This window comes from Hemiscyllium ocellatum, chromosome 26, assembly GCF_020745735.1.
Source record: "Hemiscyllium ocellatum isolate sHemOce1 chromosome 26, sHemOce1.pat.X.cur, whole genome shotgun sequence".
Classification (NCBI taxonomy): Eukaryota; Metazoa; Chordata; class Chondrichthyes; order Orectolobiformes; family Hemiscylliidae; genus Hemiscyllium; species Hemiscyllium ocellatum.
The window spans coordinates 57794083-57818839 of record NC_083426.1 but is presented as its reverse complement, the minus strand read 5'-3'; the positions used below and the strand labels follow the sequence as shown (position 1 = coordinate 57818839).

The window sequence follows — 24757 nt, the reverse complement described above, 5'->3', positions numbered from 1 at the left end:
ACCACAACTCCCTTGTATGACCACTTCCTCCCTGCCTGACAACTACATACTTATCAAGTAAATGCAGTAGCTGTGCCTTGAATAAACTCCACATTTCAATCGTGCCCATACCCTGCATTTTCCTTTCACATCCTATGCATCTAAAATCTTGCTTAATTGCATCACAATTTCCTATTCCCTAGTTATAACTCTTACCCTGTGGTATGTATCTACCCTGTTCCATTGGTAAAGTAAACATAACCGAATTGTAGTCACTATCACCAAAGTGCTTCCCTACCTCTAAATCTAACACCTGACCAGGTTCATTACCCAATCACAAATCCAATGTAACCTCGCTCCTTACTGACTTGTCTACACACTGTGTCAGGGAACCATCCTGCACACATTGAACAATAACTGCCCCATCTAGTGTACTCTAACTATAGTATTTCCAGTAGATATTTGGAAATTTAAAGATCACATAACAACTAAACTGTCACTCTCGCAACTGTACAGAATCATCTTTGCTATCCACTTCTCTACATCTGTGGAACTAATCAAAGGGCTATAGAAAACTAATCAGCAGGGTGACCTCTCCTTTCCTGTTTCTAACCTCAGCCCATATTGCCTCAGTAGCTGTGTGCTCAAGCATCCTTTCTGCCACCATGATACTGTCCTTGACTAACAATGCCACACCTCCCCTCCTTTATCATCATCTCTGTTCTTACGGAAACATCTAAACCACAGAACCTGCAATAACCATTGATTCCCTGTTCTTTCCACGTCACCACAATGACCCACAAAATTGCAGTCCCAGTTACCAACCAATGTTACAAGTTCACTCACATTATCAAAGATGCTTCTGGTGTTGAAGTAAATACCCTTCAAATCACTTTCCTGCTTGCCTGTGCACTCTTGTGACCTTGACACCTTATTTCTGATTAGATTAGATTAAAGTCCCTACAATGTGGAGACTTTGGCCCAACTAGTCCACACCGACCCTCTGAAGAGTAACTCACCCAGACCTATTTCCCTCAGACTAATGCACCTAACACTATGAGCAATTTAGATCACTTATTTACAGTGTGGAAACAGGCCCTTTGGCCCAACAAGGCCAAACTGACCCACCGAAGCGCAACTCCCCTATACTTACCCCTTCATTAAACACTACAGGCAGTTTAGCATGCCCAATTCACCTTAACTGCACATCTCTAGACTGTGGTAGGAAACCAACGCACCCGAAGGAAGCCCATACAGACACTGGGAGAAAATGCATACTCCACACAGACAGTTGACTGTGGGAGGAAACCGGAGCATCCAGAGGAAGCCCACGGAGACACTGGGCGAATGTGCAAACTCCACACAGACAATTGCCTGAGACTGGAACCGAATGTGGGACCCTGGTGCTGTGAGGCAGCAGTGCTAACCACTGAGCCACTGTGAGCTACAGCAGCTCCCCTTCATATCAGAATAATTTTTAAATGCAACATGTGTTCCTGCCTCCGTGGGGATTACAGAATGGACCACCCTGTGGGTGGAGTTAACCTCCATCGCTTGCCCTAACTTGTTTCCCAACAGGAGGTCGGCATTTGTTCTTTCTCTATGAGGGTTATTTACATATTGACAAAGAGTTTTCATGAACGCACTTAACAAGTTCCTTCCCATCCAAGTTCTTATCACTATAGCAGTCACAGGCTGTGTTTGGCAAGTTTGGGACATTCCTGGATGTGATGAACAGCAACAATTCCAGCAGTTGTGAACTCACTTGTCAACTCTCTGATGCCCCATTGCCTTCGATGAAATACTAACTGAATCCCTTAACACATAGAAAGCAGTGAGCAGTCTTCACACCTCGCACTGATGAGACAAGATCATTGGAATTTCCGCTTTGGAAAATGAAGAATTGAGTTTGGGATTGGAGATGAGAAGGAGAGGGTGGATCCTATCAAGTGGTTCCCTAAGCAGACTGTCAAAGTCATTTGGCAGAATGCCTCATCACCAGAACTTTTCAACAAGCACCAAGACATGGCTTGGATGGTGGTGAGAAGGGGTCTGCCTGTGAGATCCTTTATGCAGGCCTGGACTCTCAGCTGCACCGCACGCTGCCCTGGAAGCGGCTGCGGTAGGAGAGGGTGGCGGGGAGGAGAAACGAGACTGTCACACACTTCCTTCTGGAATGCGCCTACGCAAAGGAAGTCTGGAGAAGAATGCAGTGGTGTTTGTCGAGGTTCGTCCTTGAGCAGTTCCGTGATGCGGGACTCCGTGCTGTACAGTCTGTTCCCTGAAATGCACACCGAGATGAACATCAACTGTGCCTGGAGGATCACCAACTCAGTGAACTCTCTGGACAGTCTGAAACCTGTTGATCTTCCAGCTGAAGACGTTGACCCAGACTGAGTGTTGCAGACTGGCACATTCCAAGGTCCAGGACTACGTGTTGAGGGACTCCTTAAGCTTGGGGCAGCTGCCACCAAGGCGCGGTGGGGAAAGGGCAGCGTGTAACATCTGCCTGCCTCAGAAGAACAGGGGACACACCCAGTCATTTGGGCTCTGCTGACGCCTCAGCTAAATATATGGCTATATGTTTGATAAATGTACAGACCTGTATATACAAATGATAAATTCTGATCTCTGTATGCAAAGAAATTGAATATTTACGTATGTATTGCATGACCAACTGCGCAGATCATAAAAATATTTTATGAATAAAATATATTTTTGAAATAAAAGAAAAGATACTGTCAGAGTGACACACAGCAGAAGGGGAGAGTGAATAATGACCGCGATCTTCGCGAAAAAAAACAAATTCACTGGGAACAGGACTGTCACATTCCATGTCCTGAAGCACTCTGAAATTAACACTGCTCATCTAAACCACTGCCCATAATTTAAATGATCTGAACATCACCGAGATGTGGTTGCACTTTTGTAATTGTCATGAGAGCACCTGATCAAACTGAATTTTACCACTTTCAAAATGATCCGAACCAGACTTCGCATGATAACTATCATCACGCTTAACCAGATATGTTCATATTGAAAACAAATACATTGCATTCAAATGGATATGATTAACTTTAATCATAGGATCCCTGTACTGTGGAAACAGATCATTCAGCCCATCGAGTACACTGAAATTGACCCCAGATCCCTGGCGATGCTAAACACTAAACCATCTTTCCCAATCGCGCGTTTTGAATATATCATGACATATCCCTGTGTCAGGTAGGATTTGAATTTGAACTGTTTAACCATGATTGAAGTGGATCTAAAGTCCCAGGTAATCTTGGAAGCCCAGTGCATCTGCTTAGTTATCCAAACTGGAATAAAATAATGAACAGGAGAACCGAATTGAATTTTCCGAAGAGAATGTACGTTTCTCAGCACGGCTAGTCATTAGATTCGGCTAAGATCTGTGTCCAATATCCAAGCAGTCTTGTGCAACAATGATGGTGAAATTATCTGTTTATCGCTTTTTATAACTGCGTCTTAGCAGTTAAAAGAAAGCGCTGAAATCCTCCATACAATAAAAAACAGCTGAGCAGCCGCTGCGCTGATCTATTGTAAACTATTAATACAATATCTCAAAGCGACTAATTATCTCCCTGGAGCCTGACATGAAGTATATTAGGTAACATTTTGCAGTGAATTCATATTCTCAAAAATGCACGGAGTACCTCAAGGTTTGGTCTTTGCCATTTACTATCCCATCATTGCAGCCATCGGGCTCCCAGGTAAAGTGTTTGCAGAAAACATTTGCACGCTGCATCAGTAAGTTCATGTTGTCAGCAGCATTTCTCCTTTTTTGATTGTTACAGGGGCATGTATATTTCTCAATCTCTGAAATAATACAGTATTTTAACAGGTTTAGTTTCTCCTCAATTACAAATTCATATTTTGCACTTTCCTGGTATTAGTTGCATATTTAAGCCGTCAGATGTATTTTGCTTCCCAAATTAATGTAACCCTCACTTAAACTTGATTTTATAGCGCAAAACCAGCGTATTTATTCTGATTAAATTGTATACATTTTCCCCTTGTTTGTTTCTCTTTACGCTGTGATGGAAACTGTTGTTTTAATGGCATGAATTCAGTCAGCTGTGATGAACAGCTGCCGATGTCAATGCGGTTCTGCTCTGTTATCTGCAGTGGAACTGCTGGTGAATGGGAATACTGCTATCAAGATGCAAATTGAATTCCATTGTGCTACAGACAATACTGTAATGGGCGAATGTTCAGAAAATGTCATGATGGTGTATATTTAGATACGACAGTGTTAGTGCTGTTGAATTATCACACTACTGTCACATGTTGGCTAGTGGAAATCTTCCAAAAATTAGATAACGGGAGTTCAGGGGAATTGAATTCCTATTAGAGAGAAGGTAAGCCCAGTAAGAGTAGGAAAAAAAGGATGAAGAAAATAATACAGCTTGTTCAAGAAAAAGCAGGCATATGTTAGGTATAGGCAACTCGAATCAAGTGAATCCCTTGAAATGTACAAGGAGTGTGCAGGTGTTCACCATAGAATCCCTACAGTGTGGAAGCACGCCATTTGTCCATCGAGTCCACATCGACCCTCGGAAGACTGTCGTACCCATACCCACCTCCACCCCCACCCTTCCGCAACCCAGGATGTTCTGGGTTGTTAGGGAAGAAATTGTGAGGCCGCTAGCAGAGATATTTGTGTCATATATAGAGGAGAAAGTGAGGTCTGCAGATGCTGGAGTATCAGAGTTGAAAATATGTCGCTGGAAAAGCGCAGCAGGTCAGGCAGCATCCAAGGAACAGGAAATTCGACGTTTCGGGCATAAGTCCTTCATCAGGAACGTCGAATTTCCTGTTCCTTGGATGCTGCCTGACCTGCTGCGCTTTTCCAGCAACACATTTTCAGCTCTGCGTCATATATGGCCACGGGTAAGGAGCTGGAAGACTGGAAACTGGGAGCTATGCCTTTACTTAAGGGTTCCAAGGAGAAGCCTGTGAACTACAGATTGCTGAATCTGAAATCAGTGATGGGTACGTTATTGAAGGGCATTCTGAGAGATAGGATTTCTGTGCATCTGGAGCCTCAAGTACCAAGAATTCAACCAAATAGTACAGAAATAGGACATCTGTAGAACGGATTGTTTTCAGACTGCTATCAATTCTATTGACTGCTCTTTAATTGATGATAGTTGATTTTTCCCATAACTCACAGAACATTGACTAGACCCCGAGACTATGATACCCATCTTTGCAACTTCGCTTCTACATTCTCTTCCCCGAATGTTCTAAATTGACTGTTACTGGTTCTGGATTTCCACTTACTCCTTGCACCTCGCAGTAGACCAGACTGATGGCATGTCGACGATTTCAATAACATTGATCGAAGCGCTATAACATCTGGCAAACCATACATCAAACATGCAATTATTTGTAATGCTTATAAATGTATTTCCTCTAGTTACCCAAAATATGACGAAAGGAATGAGAGAGGGAGTAGTATCTACAGAACTTTCCATCCGATTTCAGAAGAAGAGAAGATGCCTGAATATATTGGATATGCTTTCTTAAATGAAAGCATAATACGCTGTTCACAGGGACTTGGGCAGTGTCAACAAAAAAATGTGGAAACTTAAATAACATTTCACGCTTTTTTTTCAAATGTGTGACAGTTACCTAAAATCGAGCACATGTAAGAGGGGCCTATATACCAAGATTGATTGAAAATGTGATAATGGATATAATGCAGAGAATGGGAGCAAAGCCATCTTTCTCAGATTGAAGACTTTGTGGATGTACAGTAGCGTAATAATTGGTACTCCAACTCCAACTGGTTCTATTGTCAACCAAGCGTTCCCATATGCTGATGACAAACAAAAACCTAGCCAGACACATGGGCCATAAGAAGCTTGTGAATAAACCTGAGGGAAGCGTACACAAACTAAATGAGTGGACGTGGAGGGTAGATGGATTAAAATGTACAAGAAGTATGAAAACATCCGGTTTGATTGAACACAAACATATTGTTAGAAAATGCAATATGTTGGTAAGCAGAAAGATATTTTAATACCTCAACAATTCGTGAGTGGATGCTAACATGCACTTATGAGGACATTTAAGGGTTATTGGGATAAGGCAGAAACAGGATACTGATTGTGGATAATCAGCCATGATCATAATGAATGGTAGTGCTGGATCGAAGTGCCGAATGGCCTATCCCTGAACCTATTGTCTATTGTCTATTATAGAGTCATAGAGATGTACAACATGGAAACAGACCCTTCAGCCCAACTTGTCCATGGCAACCAGATATCCCAAACCAATCTAGTCCAAACTGCCAGCACCCAGCCCATATGCCTTCAAACCTTCCTATTCATGTACCCATCCAGATGCCTTTTAAATGTTGCAATTATACCAGCCTCCACCACTTCCTCTGGCAGCTCATTCCATACCCTCTGAAAACGTTGTCCCTCAGGTAACTTTTGTATCTTTCCCCTCTCATGCTAAACCTGTGCCCTCTAGTTCTGGACTCACCCGCCCCAGGGAAAAGGCCTTATCTATTTATCCTATCCATGCCCCTCATGATTTTATAAATCTCTATAAGGTCACCCCTCAGCCTCTGACACTCCAGGGAAAACAGCCCCAGCCTATTCAATCTCTCCCTATAGCTCAAATCTTCCAAACCTGGCAACATCCTTGCCAATCTTTTCTGAACCCGTTCAACATCTTTCCGATAGGGAGGAGACCAGAATTGCATGCAATATTCAAACAGTGGCCTAACCAGTGTCCTTTACAGCCGCAACATGACATCACAACTCCTGTACTCAATACTCGGACCAATAAAAGAAAGCATACCAAACGCCTTCTTCACCATTCTATCTACTTGTGACTCCACTTTCAAGAATCTATGAACCTGCACTCCAAGGTCTCTTTGTTCAGCAGCACTCCCTAGGACCTTACATTAAGTCTGTAAGTCCTGCTAAGATTTGCTTTCCCAAAATTCAGCACCTCACATTTATCTAAATTAAACTTCATCTGCCACTTCTCAGCCCATTGGCCCATCTGATCAAGATCCCATTGTAATCTGAGGTAATCTTTTTCGCGATCCACTACAACTCCAATTTTGGTGTCATCTGCAAACTTACTAACTATACCTCTTATGCTCACATCCAAGTCATTTATATAAATGATAAAAAGTACGGGATTCAGTACTGATCGTTGTGCCACGCCACTCATCACAGGTGTCCAGTCTGAAAAACAACCCAACACCACCACCCTCCATCTTCTATCTTTGCAGTAAATATTTCAAAAGGCAATCAAAGAGCTGTGTCAATTGAGCTGAGGACAGGAGTAAAGATTTCTTACTGAGACTGCACAGAGGTCTTGGTGAAACTGCATCAGAATCATTATGAACATTGTACTTCTGCATATGTACAAAAGACTGTAGAGACATGCAGTGCATATTCAACACATTGATTCTTGATATGGTGTACTTGTCGTACGAGGAGAGGAAAATGTGACTGCCATTGCGCAAATGTCAAAGACTGAGGGATAATCCTTTTGACACAAATACAATTTATGGATGATTTCCATACTTGTGGAGTTCTGAAACAAGGGAAACATAACTAGAACAAGAGGTAGGCAATTGCTAATAGTGATCATGGTGAACTTATTTATGTTAAGGCACTCTACCTGAGAGGGCTGTGTAATCATGTTCCTTATTTAGCATCTTGAAGATGATAGATTTCCAGATGATGACAATAGCAATACTAACGAATGCCAGCAGATATAGACCCTGACCATACTAGCATTGAAGTTGATTTTCTATAATAATTCCATTGCATACATGTGTAGAGTCAAGGGGCAAGATGGTTTGCTATTGTTCAGATTTCCTCCTCTTTACTTCTTGTACATCTATTCGATCTGTTTTTAAATTGATAATCTATCCCAACATCCAAAGAAAAAAAAGTGAAATTTTGTATCGTCTTTCTTTTTGTCACAGTTCACCAATTCTCAGTATCCATGGTTTGCAGAAAACCCAAGGTCTCAGTTGTCTATCCTTCGAAAGGCAGTTTGAAAAAGCAGTTTGAACTGTGTTTTGCCACGCATTTCCCCTTAAAGAAAGAATAGCAGGAAAAAGAAATTAGATATTCACTCCCCTCCTCATAAATGATTGTATTAACATATGTAATATGCAGGAAGTTTTGATTGGTCTGATGAGCAAGTTTGCAGATGGCATTAAGATTGGTGAAGTAGCAGATGGTGAAGGGGACTGTCAGGGAATGCAGCAGAATATAGATAGATTGAAGAGTTGGGCAGAGAAATGGCAGATGGAGTTCAATCCAGGCAAATGTAAGGTGATGCATTTTGGAAGGTCCAATTCAAGAGTAAATAGGAAAGTCCTGTGGAACATTGATGTACAGAGAGATCTGAACCTTCAGGTCTAATGTTTCCTGAATGTGGCAACACAGGTCAATAGAGTGGTCAATAAGGCAGAAGGGTTGATTTCCTTCATTGGATGGCGTATTGAGTACAAGAGTTGTACAAAAATTTGGCTCAGCCACATTTGGAATATTGTGTACAGCTCCGGTCACCACATTCCCAAAAGGATGTGGATGATTTGGAGAGGGTGCAGAAGAGGTTCACCAGGATGTTGGATTAGTGGTGCTGGAAGAGCACAGCAGTTCAGGCAGCATCCAAGGAGCAGTAACATCGACATTTCAGGCAAAAGCCCTTCATCAGAAATCTGGTTTCCAGCATCTGCAGTCATTGTTTTCACCAGGATGTTGCTTGGTATGGTGGGTGCTAGCTGTGAAGAGAGGTTGAGTAGATGGGGATTATTTTCATCAGAAAGACGGAGGTTGAGGTGCGACCTGATTGGGATCTACAAAATCATGAGCGGTATAGACAGGATGGATAGCATGAAGCCTTTTCCCAGAATTTCGTGTGTTTAAAATGAGAGGGGAAAACTTTAGGGGAGATATGATGGAAAGTTCTTTACACAGAGGCGAGTAGGTGTGCCAGCGGAGGTGGTAGAGGAGGGCATGATACCATCGTTTAAGATGTATCTTGACAGATACATGATCAAGCAGGGAGCAAAGGGATACAGAGCCTTAGTTAATAGGCGACAGGTTTAGATAGAGGATCTGGATCAGAGCAGGCTTAGAGGGCCGAAGGGCCTGTTCCTGTGATGTAATTTTCTTTGTTCTTCTCGTTTTTACGTATGTGCAGTTCGTTTGTCGTTTTTTTCCAGTATATCTTTTATATTTTTTAATTGAAATATTCCTCGTGCTTGAATATAACCCACTCCGAATGACAGTTTCCACAGTTAAAATTTGCTGTTTGATTATTTGCTTCATTTAATCCGTCCATCTGGATTTGCTGATGTAACATCTTCCTTGTTTCTTTGACAGTTTCAACGTTTTTTTCTCCCCTCCTTCTCTGTTCCGTCTTGCCAGTTTGTTCTACACTGCTTTGCCATAAACTAGCCTTATATTTAATAATTCTTTATTAAACGAAGTACACCACTGATCCTAGCGTACGGGGTTATTTTTAGTGCAGAACCAAGGCTTATACTTTCAAATTTCATGAAAAATCCTATAAAATTAATGGATTTGTTTGGGTAATTATTCTGTTACGCATTCTCATTCTCGCTCTCTATCTTCCTCTCTTCCAGCAAACCTCGTAGTAATTTTGATTCTGGCTCGAAGAAGGTGTGGTCTGTCCGGATGTGTCATTTATTACCTGGTGTCTATGGCAGGGACAGATCTCCTGGTCATGATCACCATTGTCATTTTAAACCGGATTGCTGGGATTTATTTCCCTTCCAGTTTCCTTTCCATCACGCCAGTGTGCAGCTTCCGTTCTGCCTTAAATTTTGCAATCATTGACAGTTCTGCCTGGATAACAGTCGCTTTTACTTTTGATCGATTTGTTGCCATTTGTTCCCAGAAGCTGAAAGTGACATATTGCACGGAGAAGATTGCAGCGTGGGTCATCGGGCTCGTGTGCGCTCTGTCTTGTTTGAAAAATATCCCAACCTACTTTGTTTATGAACCTGTCTACGTTGTTGATCAAGTACCTTGGTTCTGTGGTATAAAGGACATTTTCTACCTGTCACCTGCCTGGGGTGCCTATGAGTGTACTCGGGCCATTTTGACCCCTCTTCTCCCATTTCTGCTGATTTTACTGCTCAATGCTCTGACAGTCAGACACATTCTCGCAGCCAATAGGGCCCGCAAGAGACTCTGTAACCAGAACAACGCAGAGAATCAGAATGATCCAGAGATAGAAAAGCGGAGAAAATCGATTATTTTACTTTTTGCCATCTCAGGGAGCTTCCTCCTGTTATATGCATTATTTTGCACATCAATCCTTCATGTCCGACTTGCCAATCTTACGTATTCAGCCAGCTCGGATTTCAGTAATACTGCATTTTTTCTCCAGCAAACCGGATACATGCTTCAGCTACTGAGTTCGTGCATCAACCCGTTTATTTATGCTGGGACACAGGTTAAATTCAGGGAGGAGTTAAAACACGGAATGAGACATCCACTTCATGCATTTGTTAAACTGGTTAAATGTTGCAATTACGTTAATCCGACATGATTTGCATTTTATCCTACAGCATGTTTTCCCTTGTCCAAGGTACGTTTTGCCCGATATCCTTGTTTAATATTCGCTTAAACTGTATCACGCTGTCTGAGAGAACAATGCAAACTGAATGCCACAATACAGACAAAGACAGATTGTTTGAAACAGTTCTGTGTTAGTATCCAGGTTCTTGCTTTCTCTTTGCCCCATGAGCCTTGAGGGTCCTGGCCAGTGAATTGGTAATATCAGCACTTCCTGATTCAAGAGGCATGGAGTGAAATATACTTTCATTCCTAAAATTCTTCATGGAATTTCAGCATCGCTGGCAAAGACTACATTCGCTGACCATCCCAAATTACAATCTCGAGCCAGACCCAGGACTTGTTGCGCTTCACGAACATTTAGATCTAGAAATATTTCCTCTGCTCCACCCAACTATTGATAATCACTTACTCACAACGGTGGCACAGCATCTTCTGCAACTATTGCAACAATAGATTCAATCATGTCTTTCCCAGGCTGATCCCCACACACACACACAGCTATACCGAGGAGGAACCTTTCATCTGGATGGCACACAGGCTTCATGAAAACGCACTTCATCTGCCATCAAGCAACTTAGATATCCTGAAGTAATGAGCATCATTTCACATATTTAGATATGTCTGTAACCGAACAGAGTTGAGTATTAAAACGTACCTGCACAATCCAGTCTTTAATTTCGTACGGCTCTATTGGTGTCGTTCGTTAATCTGTGCGTTGTTCTTTTGCTAAAATTACATTCAAAAAGCTTCTGGATTGGTACATGAATAGGAATGGTTTTAAGCGATATGGGCCAAATGCTGGCAAGTGTGAATAAATTAATTTAAAACAGTTGGACGGAGTTGGTCTGTTTCTGTGCTGTCCTATTCTATTATTCTATATCTCATCAGCCCTGCGGTTTATTTGCCTATATGTCAGCCAAAACATCTAATACCCCGTCCTTATTAATCTTAACGTGTTCTAGAACCTCACAATCCCAAGTGAAATTCCCAGGGACAATGTCTTTCTCCTTTGTGCAGAGAGATGCAAAGTATTCATATAAGATCTCACCTATTTCCTCTGGTTCCAGGCACATAACAGTCCTTTGGTTTCTGATAGGCTCCACGCTTTCCCTGGTAATATTTTTATTCTGACTATTCTTATAAAATGCATTAGGGCTTTTCTTTAATAGTATCTGCCACAGATATTTCATAGTGAGTCTTTACCCTCCCGACTTATTTTTAAAGCATGTCCCAATCTCCCTTCTATTTGTTACACTATATCTAACATTTGCGTTTTTCCTTCTTAAACTGTCGATATCCATTCACATCCCGGGTTTCCTGGACTTACTTCCCTTGCCTTTACTCTTAGAGGAGTTTCAATGACAGCCAGCAGCATTCATGGTGGCTTCTAGAGCGCCACAAAATTCATGGAAATCTTTGGTGGAAGCTCAGCCAGCTCGATTCCCAATTTTGTGGGTTCTTTTCCATTTTTCCCCTCATTTCAGATAGTTTCAAGGGGTATTTGTGAGACAGCTTTGCATTTGAGAAATTACTTCACACATCGCTTCAGGATCTGGTGATGTCACACAGTTCATTCTGACTGGAATAGCTTTGCTTTTGAACATGGAAGTTAAAAGCCCCAATCCCAGTAGGGAGGACGGTGCACGCCAGTACTATGTTTGGACCAGGGTTCAAATCGCCGTCCAGTTTCTCAGAACATAAATATCGTCACACCAGGGAGAAAGAGGGGTAATGTAGAGACTGTGGGAAGAATTTCAAATCCCCCTCTGAAAGACATTAACACAGTTACTTTGAGGAGAGGCCTTTTACCAAATGTGGAAAGGAATTCATTCAATTATCCCATTGCTGAAACACCAGCGACTTCCCATTGGGGAGAGGACTTTTAAATGTCCAGACTGTGGGAAATACTTTACAGTTCCAAGGAACTGATGTCCCATCAACGTGTTCACACTGACGAGAGACCTCTCAATGCTTTCCCTGAGAGACTGACTTCAGGTACTCATGTCGACTCATTGTACTCCTGCAAGTTCACACTGGGGAGAGACCATTCACCTGTACTGTATTTGGGAAGGGATTCATTCGATTATCCAGCTTACTTACACACAAGCGAGTTCTTTCTGAGTAGGTACATTTTAAATATCTGGACTGTGGGAACAGTTATGAAAGTTCCAGTGAACTGATGTCATATCATTGCTTTCACACTGAGACCAGACGTTCCAATGCTGTCACTGTGGGACAGACTTCAGGTGCTCATCTCGAGTTATTGTACACCAGCGAATACACACTGAGGAGAGACGTTTCCTCTGATCTGAGTTCGGGAAAGGATTCAGTCAGTCATTCACAATATCTGCTTAGACACGAGTGAATTTACACTGGAGAGAGACAATTTTCCTGCTCAAAGTGTGACTTGAGTTTCAATGATCTGAGTGGAGGAAGTGATTCCTTTTGTTATTGCACCGGCTCATCAACCAGTGAGTTTGCGCTGGAGAGAGTCATTTCAAATGCCCAGTCTGTGGGAAGCACGCTGAAGTTCCTGCGAACTGATGATCCATCAATATATTCACACTGTGCGACTGGGTTCAACCAATCATTCCAACTCACATTCCACCAGCACATTCACAAGAGAGAGAGACACCATTCACTTGGTCTGAGTGTGGAAGAGGATTCGCTCATTTGTTCAACCGGTTGATACTCCAAACAAGCTCACAGTTGATGTTAGTTTACTGTTAATCACCTCCCAAAGTGAACTGTGTTGATTGGGGTCTGTTACTGCAAGTTTTAGGAAAATGGGTATTTTAAGTATGCTTGGAATTGGTTGTTTATTACTTGTTGTCCAACAAAGGGTTCGCTTGGGCGTTTTAGAAAGCAGTTGGGATTCGGATGGCAGAATTCTTTCCTGAAAGGGCATTGCTGAACCAGGTCAGTGTTATGACCATCAATGGGAGCTTCATGGCAAGGCCAGGGAGACTGCCTTTCATTCCCAGACTTTGTGAATAGAATGGAAGTGTCACCAGCTGCTGTGGGAGGTTTGATCCTGTCTCCCCTGAGCATTAACACATAGAGGATTGCTCGTCCAGTGACATTCTCAGTGCACAGCAATCGACTCCTAAACTCCAGCTCAATTCTAGATCTTTATAGGACGTAGTAAATTTGAACCAATCAACTTTGTCGGAACTGGTGTACTGAGTTTTTTTTTAAACTCTGACAAGTTGGATCCTGTTTAAATGCTCCTATGCGCCCCTGTATTCTCCACCTTCACCTCCAACGAGTGTGAAGAGCTCATGGAGGCTCACCATCATTGCGATTGAGACAATCTGATTGGCTGCCACCCTCTTACTACCCATTGGGCCAAACTAACTCTCACCCATCCCCATGTCGACACATGAATTTGCACCTTTCACCATCAGCTTCAACAGACACCAGGAAGTTGATCCTGAAGAGAGACGTTGTCAATGCGTTGCCCGTGGCATGATTTATAAAACCCACACTGACTGATGGCTGTCCAGTGCATTCACTGTCGTTCCACTTTATCCGGGCGCTCACACTGTGAGAAGAGGTTCAGGTGATTGCTGAATCTGTAGCAAAACCAGCGAGTTGACTCTGAGAAAAGGTGACTCACCTGTTGTGTGCCTGTAAACAACTTTAAACATTCGGCAGGCCTGCTTGTACACTCTTGAATTCATACTCGGTCTCCAGCAATTCACACTGAGGAGAGGGCAGTGTAGGAGGAATTTCAGTCAGTCATTTTGGGAATGCAAAGCTGAGCAGGATATACATTTAATGGTAAGGTTGTATGGGGTTATGCTGAACAGAGACCTTGGAGTGCAGGTTCATAGCTCCTTGAAAGTGGAATTGCAGGTAGATAGGATAGTGAAGAAGGCATTTGGTATGCTTTCCTTTATTGGTCAGAGTAGTGAGTGCAGGAGTAGGGAGGCCATATTGCAGCTGTACAGGACATTGGTTAGGCCACTGTTGGAATATTGTGTGCAATTTTGGTCTCCTTATCGGAAAGATGTTATGAAACTTGAAAGGGTTCAGAAAAGAGTTCCAAGGATGTTGCCATGGTTGGAGGATTTGAAGGTTTCTGTACAGTTGTTGCCTGACAATTCTGTCAGCCCTCCCTGAACACCACTGTCAGAGACCTCTCACAGCACCACAGCAGTCAATGCTGGCCTCTTCAGACTTGCTCATGTCCCACTCATAAAATCAGATAGAAATTGGATTAGAACTGTTGATAAGAATTTTCTTTTTGCGAAAATATACTGTATTCATTAAAAAGGAAATCTTTCTGTACATGCACTAAGTTAACCAATTCTTATCCATACTTTTCTTATGTACACAGAAGAAAACAAACATTGGGCCTGAACATTTTCAATATTTACGATGAATCTAAATGCTTTTCTGAATTATTTTGGATACTAGGACTATTCACATGTATCTGAGACATCGGGAGGTTCTGGTGATTGAGCAGACTCTGACTATACTTCAGGAAAAAGACCTCAGACAGTGGTGGTTCCACCACTGTACCTTGGCTTTAGTGCATCCCTCATCTTCGACTTTGGAATGTGCCAGTCTGCAAAATTTGGTCAGGGTCAATTTTTTCATGTGGAAGACCAGCAGGTTTTGGGCAAACCAATGAGCCTCTTGCATGTGTTTTTTTTCTCTCACGTGCTTCCCAGTGAACAGACCATAGACCACGGAGTCCTGTGTCACAGAGCTGCTTAGGACAAACCTGGACAAAACAAAAACATTGCATCTTTCTCCTGAGTTCATTTGGAAAGGTACATTCCAGAAGGAGACATGTGATAGTCCCAGCAGTCACTTTGATGCAGACAATCCAGGCATGCATGAAGGACCTCACAGTGCCCTTCTCACCACCAGCCAAGAAACATCCTGATGCTCGGTAGGCTAGGCAATGAGGTGATCTGCCAAATTGCCTCGGCAGTTTGTTCAGGGAACCACCAGATAAGATCACCCCTCTCCTGTTCCCCACTGGGCCTTGAGGATACTACGTGCTGACCATTACCTGAGGGACTGTGGGCAAAGATGTTTTTCTTCATAAATTTCTACAGGATGGTCAAGTGACACAGGACAGTTCAACTACTTGGAGTGCACCGTATCAATGAGGCCAGACATATCCTTTGTAATCCCGGAGATACATAGAACCTTAGTAAATAATGACACTTATTGTTTGTACTGTAGATCGAATTTCACACACAGCTTGATGCAGAGGGTATTTTGAAGTACTTGATACAATAGGAAAGAGTCAGCATGGCTTTGTCAAGGGGAAGTCATGCCTGACAAACCTATTGGAATTCATTGAGGACATACTGAGCATCCTTTTAGATAAAGGACGACACTTGAGGTGATTCTATTTGGATTTCTAGCCGGCCTTTGACAAGATGCTGTGCAAGAAGCTATTAATCAAGATAAGAGCCCATGGTACGAAGAAACTGGGGCAGCCGATGTCACATTGGCAGTCTGAAATGAAGCGATCTCGGGAGGGTATGAGTCCATCAGGTGGTGACCAAGTGGAAGAGGACGTTTGGAGTTGGGAGAAGAGGTAGTCGGAGGGAGGTTGGAAGTTTTTGTCAAAGAAGAAGGCATGAGGGCGGAGGCGGCAGAAGAAGAACTACTTGTCATGACGGATCTGGAATTCATTGAAGTGGGGGTGGAGGTGGGCAAATGGGAGCACTTTCCTGAGGACAGACCTTTCAGCCTCAGTGTGTTTGAGGTTGGGGGCATTGCGAATATGTGGCAAGGTTTGGGAATGGGATGTTCGGGGCATCCCAAGGTGGCTGATGGGTGGATGAGAAAGTAAAAATGCCACACAGGGGTCAGTTCCATGCTTTGCTTCTCCTTCAGGGCACACTGGGGACTTTAGGGTTAAAAATCCCACCACCAAACACTTACTGAAAGCCTGTGCTCTTTCAATCCACACATGTGTATTCCCCCATTCCATGCAAGTAAGTCTAGACAAGAACTTTTTCCTTTCCAGACAGGACTAATAGCCCTGGCACCAAACCAGTTAACTGCTCCTTCTCCGATTGTCTTACTTCCCCTCCATAGGGAGGAGGTTTTGGGAATACTGGAAAGGATGGAAATAGATAAGTCTCCTGGGCCTGATGGCATTTACCCTAGGATCCTCTGGGAAGCTCGGGAGGAGATAGCAGAGCCATTGGCCTTGATTTTTATGTCGTCATTGTCAACGGGAATAGTACCAGAAGACTGGAGGATAGCGAATGTGGTCCCCTTGTTCAAGAAGGGGAGTAGGGACAGCCCGAGTAACCATAGGCCAGTGAGTCTCACTTCTGTTGTGGGCAAAGTCTTAGAGAGAATTGTAAGGGATAAGATTTAAACATCTGGATAGGAATAATGTGATCAAGGATAGTCAGCATGGTTTTGTGAAGGGCAGGTCGTGCCTCACAAACCTTATTGAGTTCTTTGAGAAGGTGACTAAGGAGGTGGATGAGGGTAAAGCAGTAGATGTGGTGGAAATGGATTTTAGCAAGGCGTTCGATAAGGTACCCCATGGTAGGCTAATGCAAATACTACGGAGGTATGGCATTGAGGGTGCATTAGAGGTTTGGATTAGGAATTGGCTGGCTGGAAGGAGACAGAGGGTATTAGTTGATGGACTAGGTTCATCTTGGAATGCAGTTACTAACGGTGTACCACAGGGATCTGTTTTGGGACCGTTGCTGTTTGTCATCTTTATAAATGATCTAGAGGAGGGGCTTGAAAGCTGGGTGAGCAAGTTTGCGGATGACACAAAGGTCGGTGGAGTTGTGGACAGTGAAGAAGGATGTGGCAGGTTACAGCGGGATATAGATAAGTTGCAGAGCTGGGCAGAAAGGTGGCAGATGGAATTCAATGTAGCTAAGTGTGAAGTCATTCACTTTGGTTGGAGTAACAAGAAGATGGATTACTGGGCTAATGGTAGGCTACTTGGTAGTGTGGATGAGCAGAGGGATCTTGGTGTCCATGTACACAGATCTCTGAAAGTTGCCACCCAGGTAAATAGTACTGTGAGGAAGGCATATGGTGTACTGGGCTTTATTGGTAGAGGAATTGAGTTCCGGAGTCCTGAGGTCATGTTGCAGTTGTATAAGACTCTGGTGCGGCCTCATCTGGAGTATTGTGTGCAGTTTTGATCGCCATACTATAGGAAGGATGTGGAGGCATTGGAACGAGTGCAGAGGAGGTTTACCAGGATGTTGCCTGGCATGGTAGGAAGATCGTATGAGGAAAGGCTGAGGCACTTGGGCCTGTTCTCATTGGAGAAATGAAGGTTTAGGGGAGATTTGATAGAGGTGTATAAGATGATTAGGGGTTTAGATAGGGTAGACACTGAGAACCTTTTACCGCTAATGGAGTCAGCTGTTACAAGGGGACACCGCTTTAAATTAAGGGGTGGAAGGTATAGGACAGACGTTAGGGGTAGATTCTTTACACAGCGGGTTGTGAGTTCATGGAATGCCCTGCCAGTAGCAGTGGTGAACTCTCCCTCTTTATGGTCATTTAAGCCGGCATTGGATAGGCATTTGGAAGTTATTGGGCTAGTGTAGGTTAGGTAGGATTCGGTCGGCGCAACATTGAGGGCCGAAGGGCCTGTACTGCGCTGTATTTTTCTATGTTCTATGTTCTATTTCTGGACTCATGGTTATGTTATGAACAGAGGTTGCAGAAATCAGTCTGAAATTCACTATGGCACAGAAAGGTGTAATTTAGCCTTTTTCATCAATGCCAAACTTTTGTACAGAAGTGTAATCTCTATAATTCTCCCCTCTGTCCTAAAACTATGCCAAATTATTCAAACTCTCGCCCTGTTTCTGGCTGCCTCTGCCCCCCCACCCCCAACACTGCTGCTGACATCACACATGGGCAGGTCTCAATGAGCACTGGGCCTCTCCAGTCCAATGCTACTTCCAATTTGGACGCTGCTTTTGGTTCCCATCTGAGTCCTGGGCCTCTGTGGCCATCGATCTGGACCCACAGGAACTCACCTTCAACTTCCGACTCCACTCTGGATGACTCCTCAAATGTCGCCCCAAGATTCCACCTATGAAAGGATGGGATCTGCCTCAACTTCCCAGCAACTTCCATCGCCAATCCGGACTCCACCCACTCTCCAATCAACACTCAGATACCCAGGGTCACTCCTGGATCATACTGCCCAGCTGCAACTCACCAGCAGACCGGCTGTCCCTCCATATCTGTCCACCCTCACAAGACAGCCTTCACCTCTCCTCCTTCTATCCCATCGATTTTCCACCTCCCTCACCCACTTCAACCTCATATTGTCTGAACGTGCAGCAGTTCTGGCCCACCTCACCATCAAATTGTTGGTGAATACAGGGCAGTGATAGTCTAGGGAACAGACCGCTATGTTGCACAGCTGAATGTTAGCTCTCTGATACTTTGTGTTCTTTGTGTTACCTGCCCCTTGATCATGACCCCCTTGGCCCATCAAGCCACTATCTGCCACACTGTTCGTGACCTCTACACCTCCAAAGATCTCCCCTCCCATCATCTCAACATCATAGTTGCCCAGCTACACAGGACCCCGTTCTACCTGCTCCCTAAGATCCACAAGCCTAACTACCCAGGCCGACTCATCATCTCTGCATGATCCTGCCCTCTAAGTTCGTCCATCCTTTTCTCCATTCTCTCCCCCTTGGTCCCAGCACTTCCCACCTACATTTGGGACACGAACCACTCCCCCCCATCTCAAGGGAAACTTCCATTGCTCTGGCCTCCAGCACTCCATCTTCACTGTGGATGTGCAATCTTACACATGTATATAACCCGCAATGACGGCCTGCAGGCCCTCAGTATTTTCCTCTTCAACAGATCCATCCAGTTCCTCCACCACCCCGTCATTACCTTCCTCTCCCTCAACTCACTTCGCCCTCACCGTCAAAAACTTTTCCTTTAATTCTTCCACTTCCTCCAAATCAAGGGGGTGGCCATGGGCACTCACGTCGAACACTCTCACTTCAGCACATGCACTGGTACTATTCCCCAAATCTTCCGCTGTTACATCGCTGACTGCTTCGCTGCTGCATCCTGCGCACAGAATGATCTTGAGCAGCTAATTGACTTTGCTAACAATTTCTGCCTTGACTTCAAATTCATTAGGTCTATCCTGGACACCTCCCTCCCCTTTCTTGACCTCTCTATTTCCATCTCCAGCGACAGTTTAAAGACTGCCATTTACTATTAAACCACAAACTCCCACAGTTACCTGGACTACACTTCCTCCCAACATGTATCCTGCAAAAAATCCATCCCGTTTTCCCAATTCCTCCGTCTCCATCACATTTGCTCTGATGTGGACACATTCCACTCACAAACATTCTAGATACCTTCCTATTTTAAACAATATCATTTTCTCCCCTCTGTCATCAGTCAGTCCTCCACCACACCTCCTCAATTTCCTGTTTGACTGCTCTAAACCCCCTTGGAACATAATGCATGTGTGTCAACTTCATGTTCACTTTCAACTCCAGCAGCCTCCGCATCCAATATATCATCCACAAATACTTCTACCTGCTCTTACGAGATCCTACCACGCAGAACACCTTCCCCTCCCCACGTCTCTCTGTCTTCTGCAAGGACCCTCTGTCATTCCTTAATTCACACCACACTCACTACCAACCCCTCCATCTGCCTGTCCCCAGTCCCATGCAACTGAAGAAAAGCATCACCTGCACGTAATTACATCCAGACCCCAAACAGTCTTTCCAGGAGAGACAGTGCTTCACCTTCATGTCCTCCAACCTAGTCTATTGCAATCAATGCTCCCAATGTGGTCTTCTCTACATCGGTGAGACCAAACATAAACAAACTGAATGGTTCACCGAGCAACTTAGCCAGACCATAAACGGCCAGCTTGACGTCCCAGTCATCGCCAATTTCTATGTGCTGCCCCACTCCCACTCTGACATGTCCATCCTCAATCTCCTCCATTGCTACAGTGAATCAGACTGCAAATTATAGGAACAACACCTGATCATCTGCTGAGATTGTCTACATCCAGAAGGACCTAACATTGACTTCTCGAATTACAAATAACTTTCCCACTCATCCCCCGGCTCCCTTTCCAGCCCCGCCTCCTCTCTGCCTTTCCATGTACTGACCCTTCTATCCAGCGAACAGAACGATTCATTCCTCCCATCGCACAACCAGAACATACCTACTTCCTGTGTCTATCTGTTACCACCTCACCATTCCGCTGCTCTCTCCACCCCAAACAGCCCTCCTCTCTCTCTTTATCTGTAGTTCCCCTCAGCCGCACAGCTGGTCCTGAAGAAGGGTTACACCCGAAACGTTGAGTTCTCCACCTACTGGTGCTGCCTGACTTGCTGTGTTCTTCCAGACTCCTGTTTATGAAAAGCATTGCTGCCTCAAGGACATGGATTTTATTCCAGCCTCCGTTGAATATCTGTGTGGAGTTTGGATGTTCTCTAAGTGTCTGCACAGCTTTCTGATGGGCGATGGGGTTTCCTTCCAAGGTCTAAAGATGTGCAGGTTCGGTGGATTGGCCATACTAAAAATTCCCCTGTTGTGTATATCGGCAGTTTAGGTGGATTATCAATGTTGAAAACCCAATGTGGGTTCATGGGAATGGAGTAGGGAAATGGAAAGGGATTAGTCTGTTTGCGATAATCTTCAGAGAGTCGGTGCAGATATGATTGGCTGAATGGCCTCTTCCTGTGTAGTTTGGGTTCTATTATTTTATATCTTGTCCATCTTGTAGATATTTGAGCCCAATATGCTCTCCAACTTTTCACAACTAATTTTTTTTAGATAAGAGGTTTGAAGGTAAAGATACAGAGGAGGGAGGAGGTAAATGGGCAGGTGCTAGTCCTACAGCCGTTGCAGGCGAAGGTGCCGTGACGTTATTGGGGGGTGGTGTTGGAAGTGAAGAAAAAGTGGAACAGAGTGTTCTGGAGGGAATGGTCCCCTCAGATGGTGGATAATAGAGGGCAATGTGTGTCTGGTGGTAGCATCCCACTGGAGGTGATGGAAATAGAACCTGATGATCTTCTGGATGTGAATGCTAGTCAGATGGTAGGTGAGGACAATGTGGAAACATATCTCCATTGTGGGTGAGAATAGAGGGATTCAGGGCAAAAGTCCAGGAGATTGACAACCAAGTTGAGCAAGGCCATTTAGGGAAGAGTGACCACAACAGGAAAGAATTCTTCATTGAGATGGAGACTGATTTTGTTTCTGAGATTTGGGTCCTGTCATTAAGTAAACGAAATTATGGTAGTATGAGGTGGTTATGATAAATTGTCAATTTTATTGGATGATGAGGTATAGGTGATGGCAAACAATTAAAGAATACATAGACTAGCTTCAAAAGGTATTCATCCCAGACTGTTATAAAACAAGATGGGAAATTTGCTTAAATCATCATTTCAAAACAAGGAAAATGGCAGTTGGTAGTAACATAAGGAAAGAGTATATAAATTGGTCAAATAAAACATCAGACTTAAGGTTTTTGGGAACAGTTTAGATTTCAGACAAATGGATTGATGAAGAGCGGGAAAATGAATTATGACAATACTTCACCATGGGGACGGCACAGTAGCTCAGTGGTTAGCACTGCTGCCACACAGCACTCGGGTCCTAGATTCAATTCCAGCCTCGGGCAACTAGCTGTGGGAGATTGCAAATTCTCCCAGTGTCTACGTGGGTTTCCTCCGGGTACTCTGGTTTCCTCCCACAGTCCAAAGATGTGCAGGTCAGGTGAACTGGTCATGCTAAAATTGCCCATATTGTAAGTTCCATTAGCCAGAGGGAAATGAGTCAGGGTAGGTTACTCTTCGGAGGGTCAGTGTGGACTTGTTAGGCCAAAAAACCTGTTTCAACACTGTAGGGACAATATAATCTAATTTGCAGGGACTATACAAACGGAACATTTTTTATAAAAAAAGTTGTTTTACAGGATGTGCACATTGCTGGCTAAACCAGAATTTATTTTGATCCCTGATTGCCCAGAGGGTTGTCAAGAGTCAAGTGCACTGCTGTGGGACTGGAGTCACATATAGGTCAGATCAGATAAGGATGACAGTTCCCTAATGGATATTAGTGAACCAAATGGGTTTTGCCTATCGTAGAGCAATGGATCGACGGGCATCATTAAACTCTTGAATCAAGATTGATAGCGAAACCTTAATAAAGATGAATGTAGGGTCTCATACACGCAGAAATAGGGGAGTTTATATTAGGTTACACCATGATGGCATCCAATTACATATGCCTTCAAAAAGGTAGGCACAAATGCCATCCCTAAAATAAGGGGGAAGCATAGGATCTAACGGGAAGGAGGAATTGAAGGAAATTACTAACACGAGGAAAATGATATTTGAGAAAATAATGCCGTTAAAACAAATGAATCCCTAGAGCCTGGTAAGCGTCATCCCAGAATAACTCTGGAAGTGACCCAAGAAATAGCAGATGAAGTGTGGTTATCTTCAAAAATTCTAAAGACTCTGAAAGAGTGCCTATGGATTGGAATGTGGCGAACATAATGCCAGTAATTAGGAAAGGAGGCAAAGAGAATTTGCATGCGATTGGTTATCATCAAATGCTAGAGTCCACTCTAAGAGGTGTAATAACAGAATACTTGGACGATAATAACATGATCAGACAGAGTCAGCAGAGCGCCGTTGATGTCTGAGACTCTTTGTTGCTCAAGAATTCCCTTCAAGTCACTCACCATCCCGATTTGGATATATATCACCATTCCTTCATTGTTATTGGGTCAAAATACAGAATTCACTCCCTAGCAGCATTATGAGTGGGCCTACAGCACAGAGGTTCAAGAAGCCAGCTCACCACCACATTCATAAGTGAAACTCGTACCAGCAAGTGATGCTTGCATTCCACGATCAAATTTTAAGAAAATGTATTTGGGGTCAAGTTTAATGTGGAATTGAAGCATAAATCGACAACCTATAACCGTTTTGAGGCCCAATGGATGACTTCTATTTCTTTCTCGTATGTTCTCTACCCATTTTACTAAAATGCATCATCTCACCAGGAATATTGTACTTCTTGGAATTTAGAAGATAGAGGAATGATTTGATTGAAAGTTAATTGAAGCTGCTCGTCTAAACAGAGAGGAGTTATTTCCACTGAGTGGGTGAAATGGGGTCTCTTTGTTCATTGGTTTATTTGGACATACAAATAAGGAACAAGTATAGATTACTTGGCCCTTGAAGCCTGCTCTGCCATTCAGTAAGATCATGACTGATCTGGTTTCATCCTCACCATTATTTGCCTGCATCTCGCCGATAGTCCTTTGTTACCGTGGTAATTAGGCAGGTATCTGCTTTTTGTCTTAAAATATTTAAAGATTTTGCATCGAATGCCTTTTGAGGAAGTGAAATCCAAAGACACTGAACCCTCTGAGACAAAAAGAAATGTTTTGTTATAATTTTAAATGGCTCTGCCCTATTTTTCAACATTGATTCCTCAGTTCGAGACTTCCAGCAAAATGACACATGTTTTCAACATCGAGCTCGTCAGGTCCCCTCAGGAACTTTCATGTTTCAATTTTGTCTCGCCTTTTCTTCTAAACCCCAGAGGATACAGACGTAGTCTACCTTACATTTCCTAGTAAGGCAATCCACTCCTTTCAGGTACTGCTCCATTAAACCTTCTCTGAACTGCTTCCAACGCATTTACTTTGTTCAAAAGGTACAGTGACCAGTACTGAACACAGTGCACCTGGTTCGGGAATTGCACCATCTCAGATTGTAAGATCCTACAACGTATAGTGAGTTCAACTGAGAAGATCTTCGGGTTCTCTTTTCCCTCCATTACAGACATTTACACCACACGCTGCATCCAAAAGGCTATGAACATTTTTGAAAACCCCTCACTCAAACTCTTCTCCCTCCTGTCATCTGGCAGAAGGTAACAGATCATTCACTCTCTCACGGCCAGACTGTGCAACAGTTTCTTCCCCCATGCAGTATGTCTCAATGACTACCGCCCAGTGGCCCTAACTTGGGTGGTCATGAAGTGCTTTGAAAGGCTCATCATGGCATTAATCAACTCCTGCTCCTCGGATGCTGCCTGACCTGCTGTGATTTTTCAGCAACATACTCTCAACTCTGATGTCCAGCATCTGCAGACCT

General features: G+C 43.6%; 1 protein-coding gene across 1 annotated transcript; it reads left to right on the top strand.

Annotated features, from left to right (window-relative positions):
• The first annotated feature begins 4883 nt into the window (after nt 1–4883).
• Nucleotides 4884–16165, top strand: LOC132828272 (probable G-protein coupled receptor 139). The gene is made up of 3 exons (XM_060845247.1): nt 4884–4995; nt 9638–10473; nt 15986–16165. Exons 1-3 carry the CDS (start codon nt 4884–4886, stop codon nt 16163–16165), a joined length of 1128 nt encoding a protein of 375 aa, XP_060701230.1.
• Nucleotides 16166–24757: the final 8592 nt, after the last annotated feature.

Coding starts and splice junctions, on each gene's coding strand:
- LOC132828272 (XM_060845247.1), top strand. CDS start 4,884: ATGGCCACGGGTAAGGAGCTGGAAGACTGGAAACTGGGAGCTATGCCT. Junction 4,996..9,637: donor GAATCTGAAATCAGTGATGG/GTACGTTATTGA, acceptor CCTCTCTTCCAG/CAAACCTCGTAGTAATTTTG. Junction 10,474..15,985: donor TTATTTATGCTGGGACACAG/GTTAAATTCAGG, acceptor TTGGATTTCTAG/CCGGCCTTTGACAAGATGCT.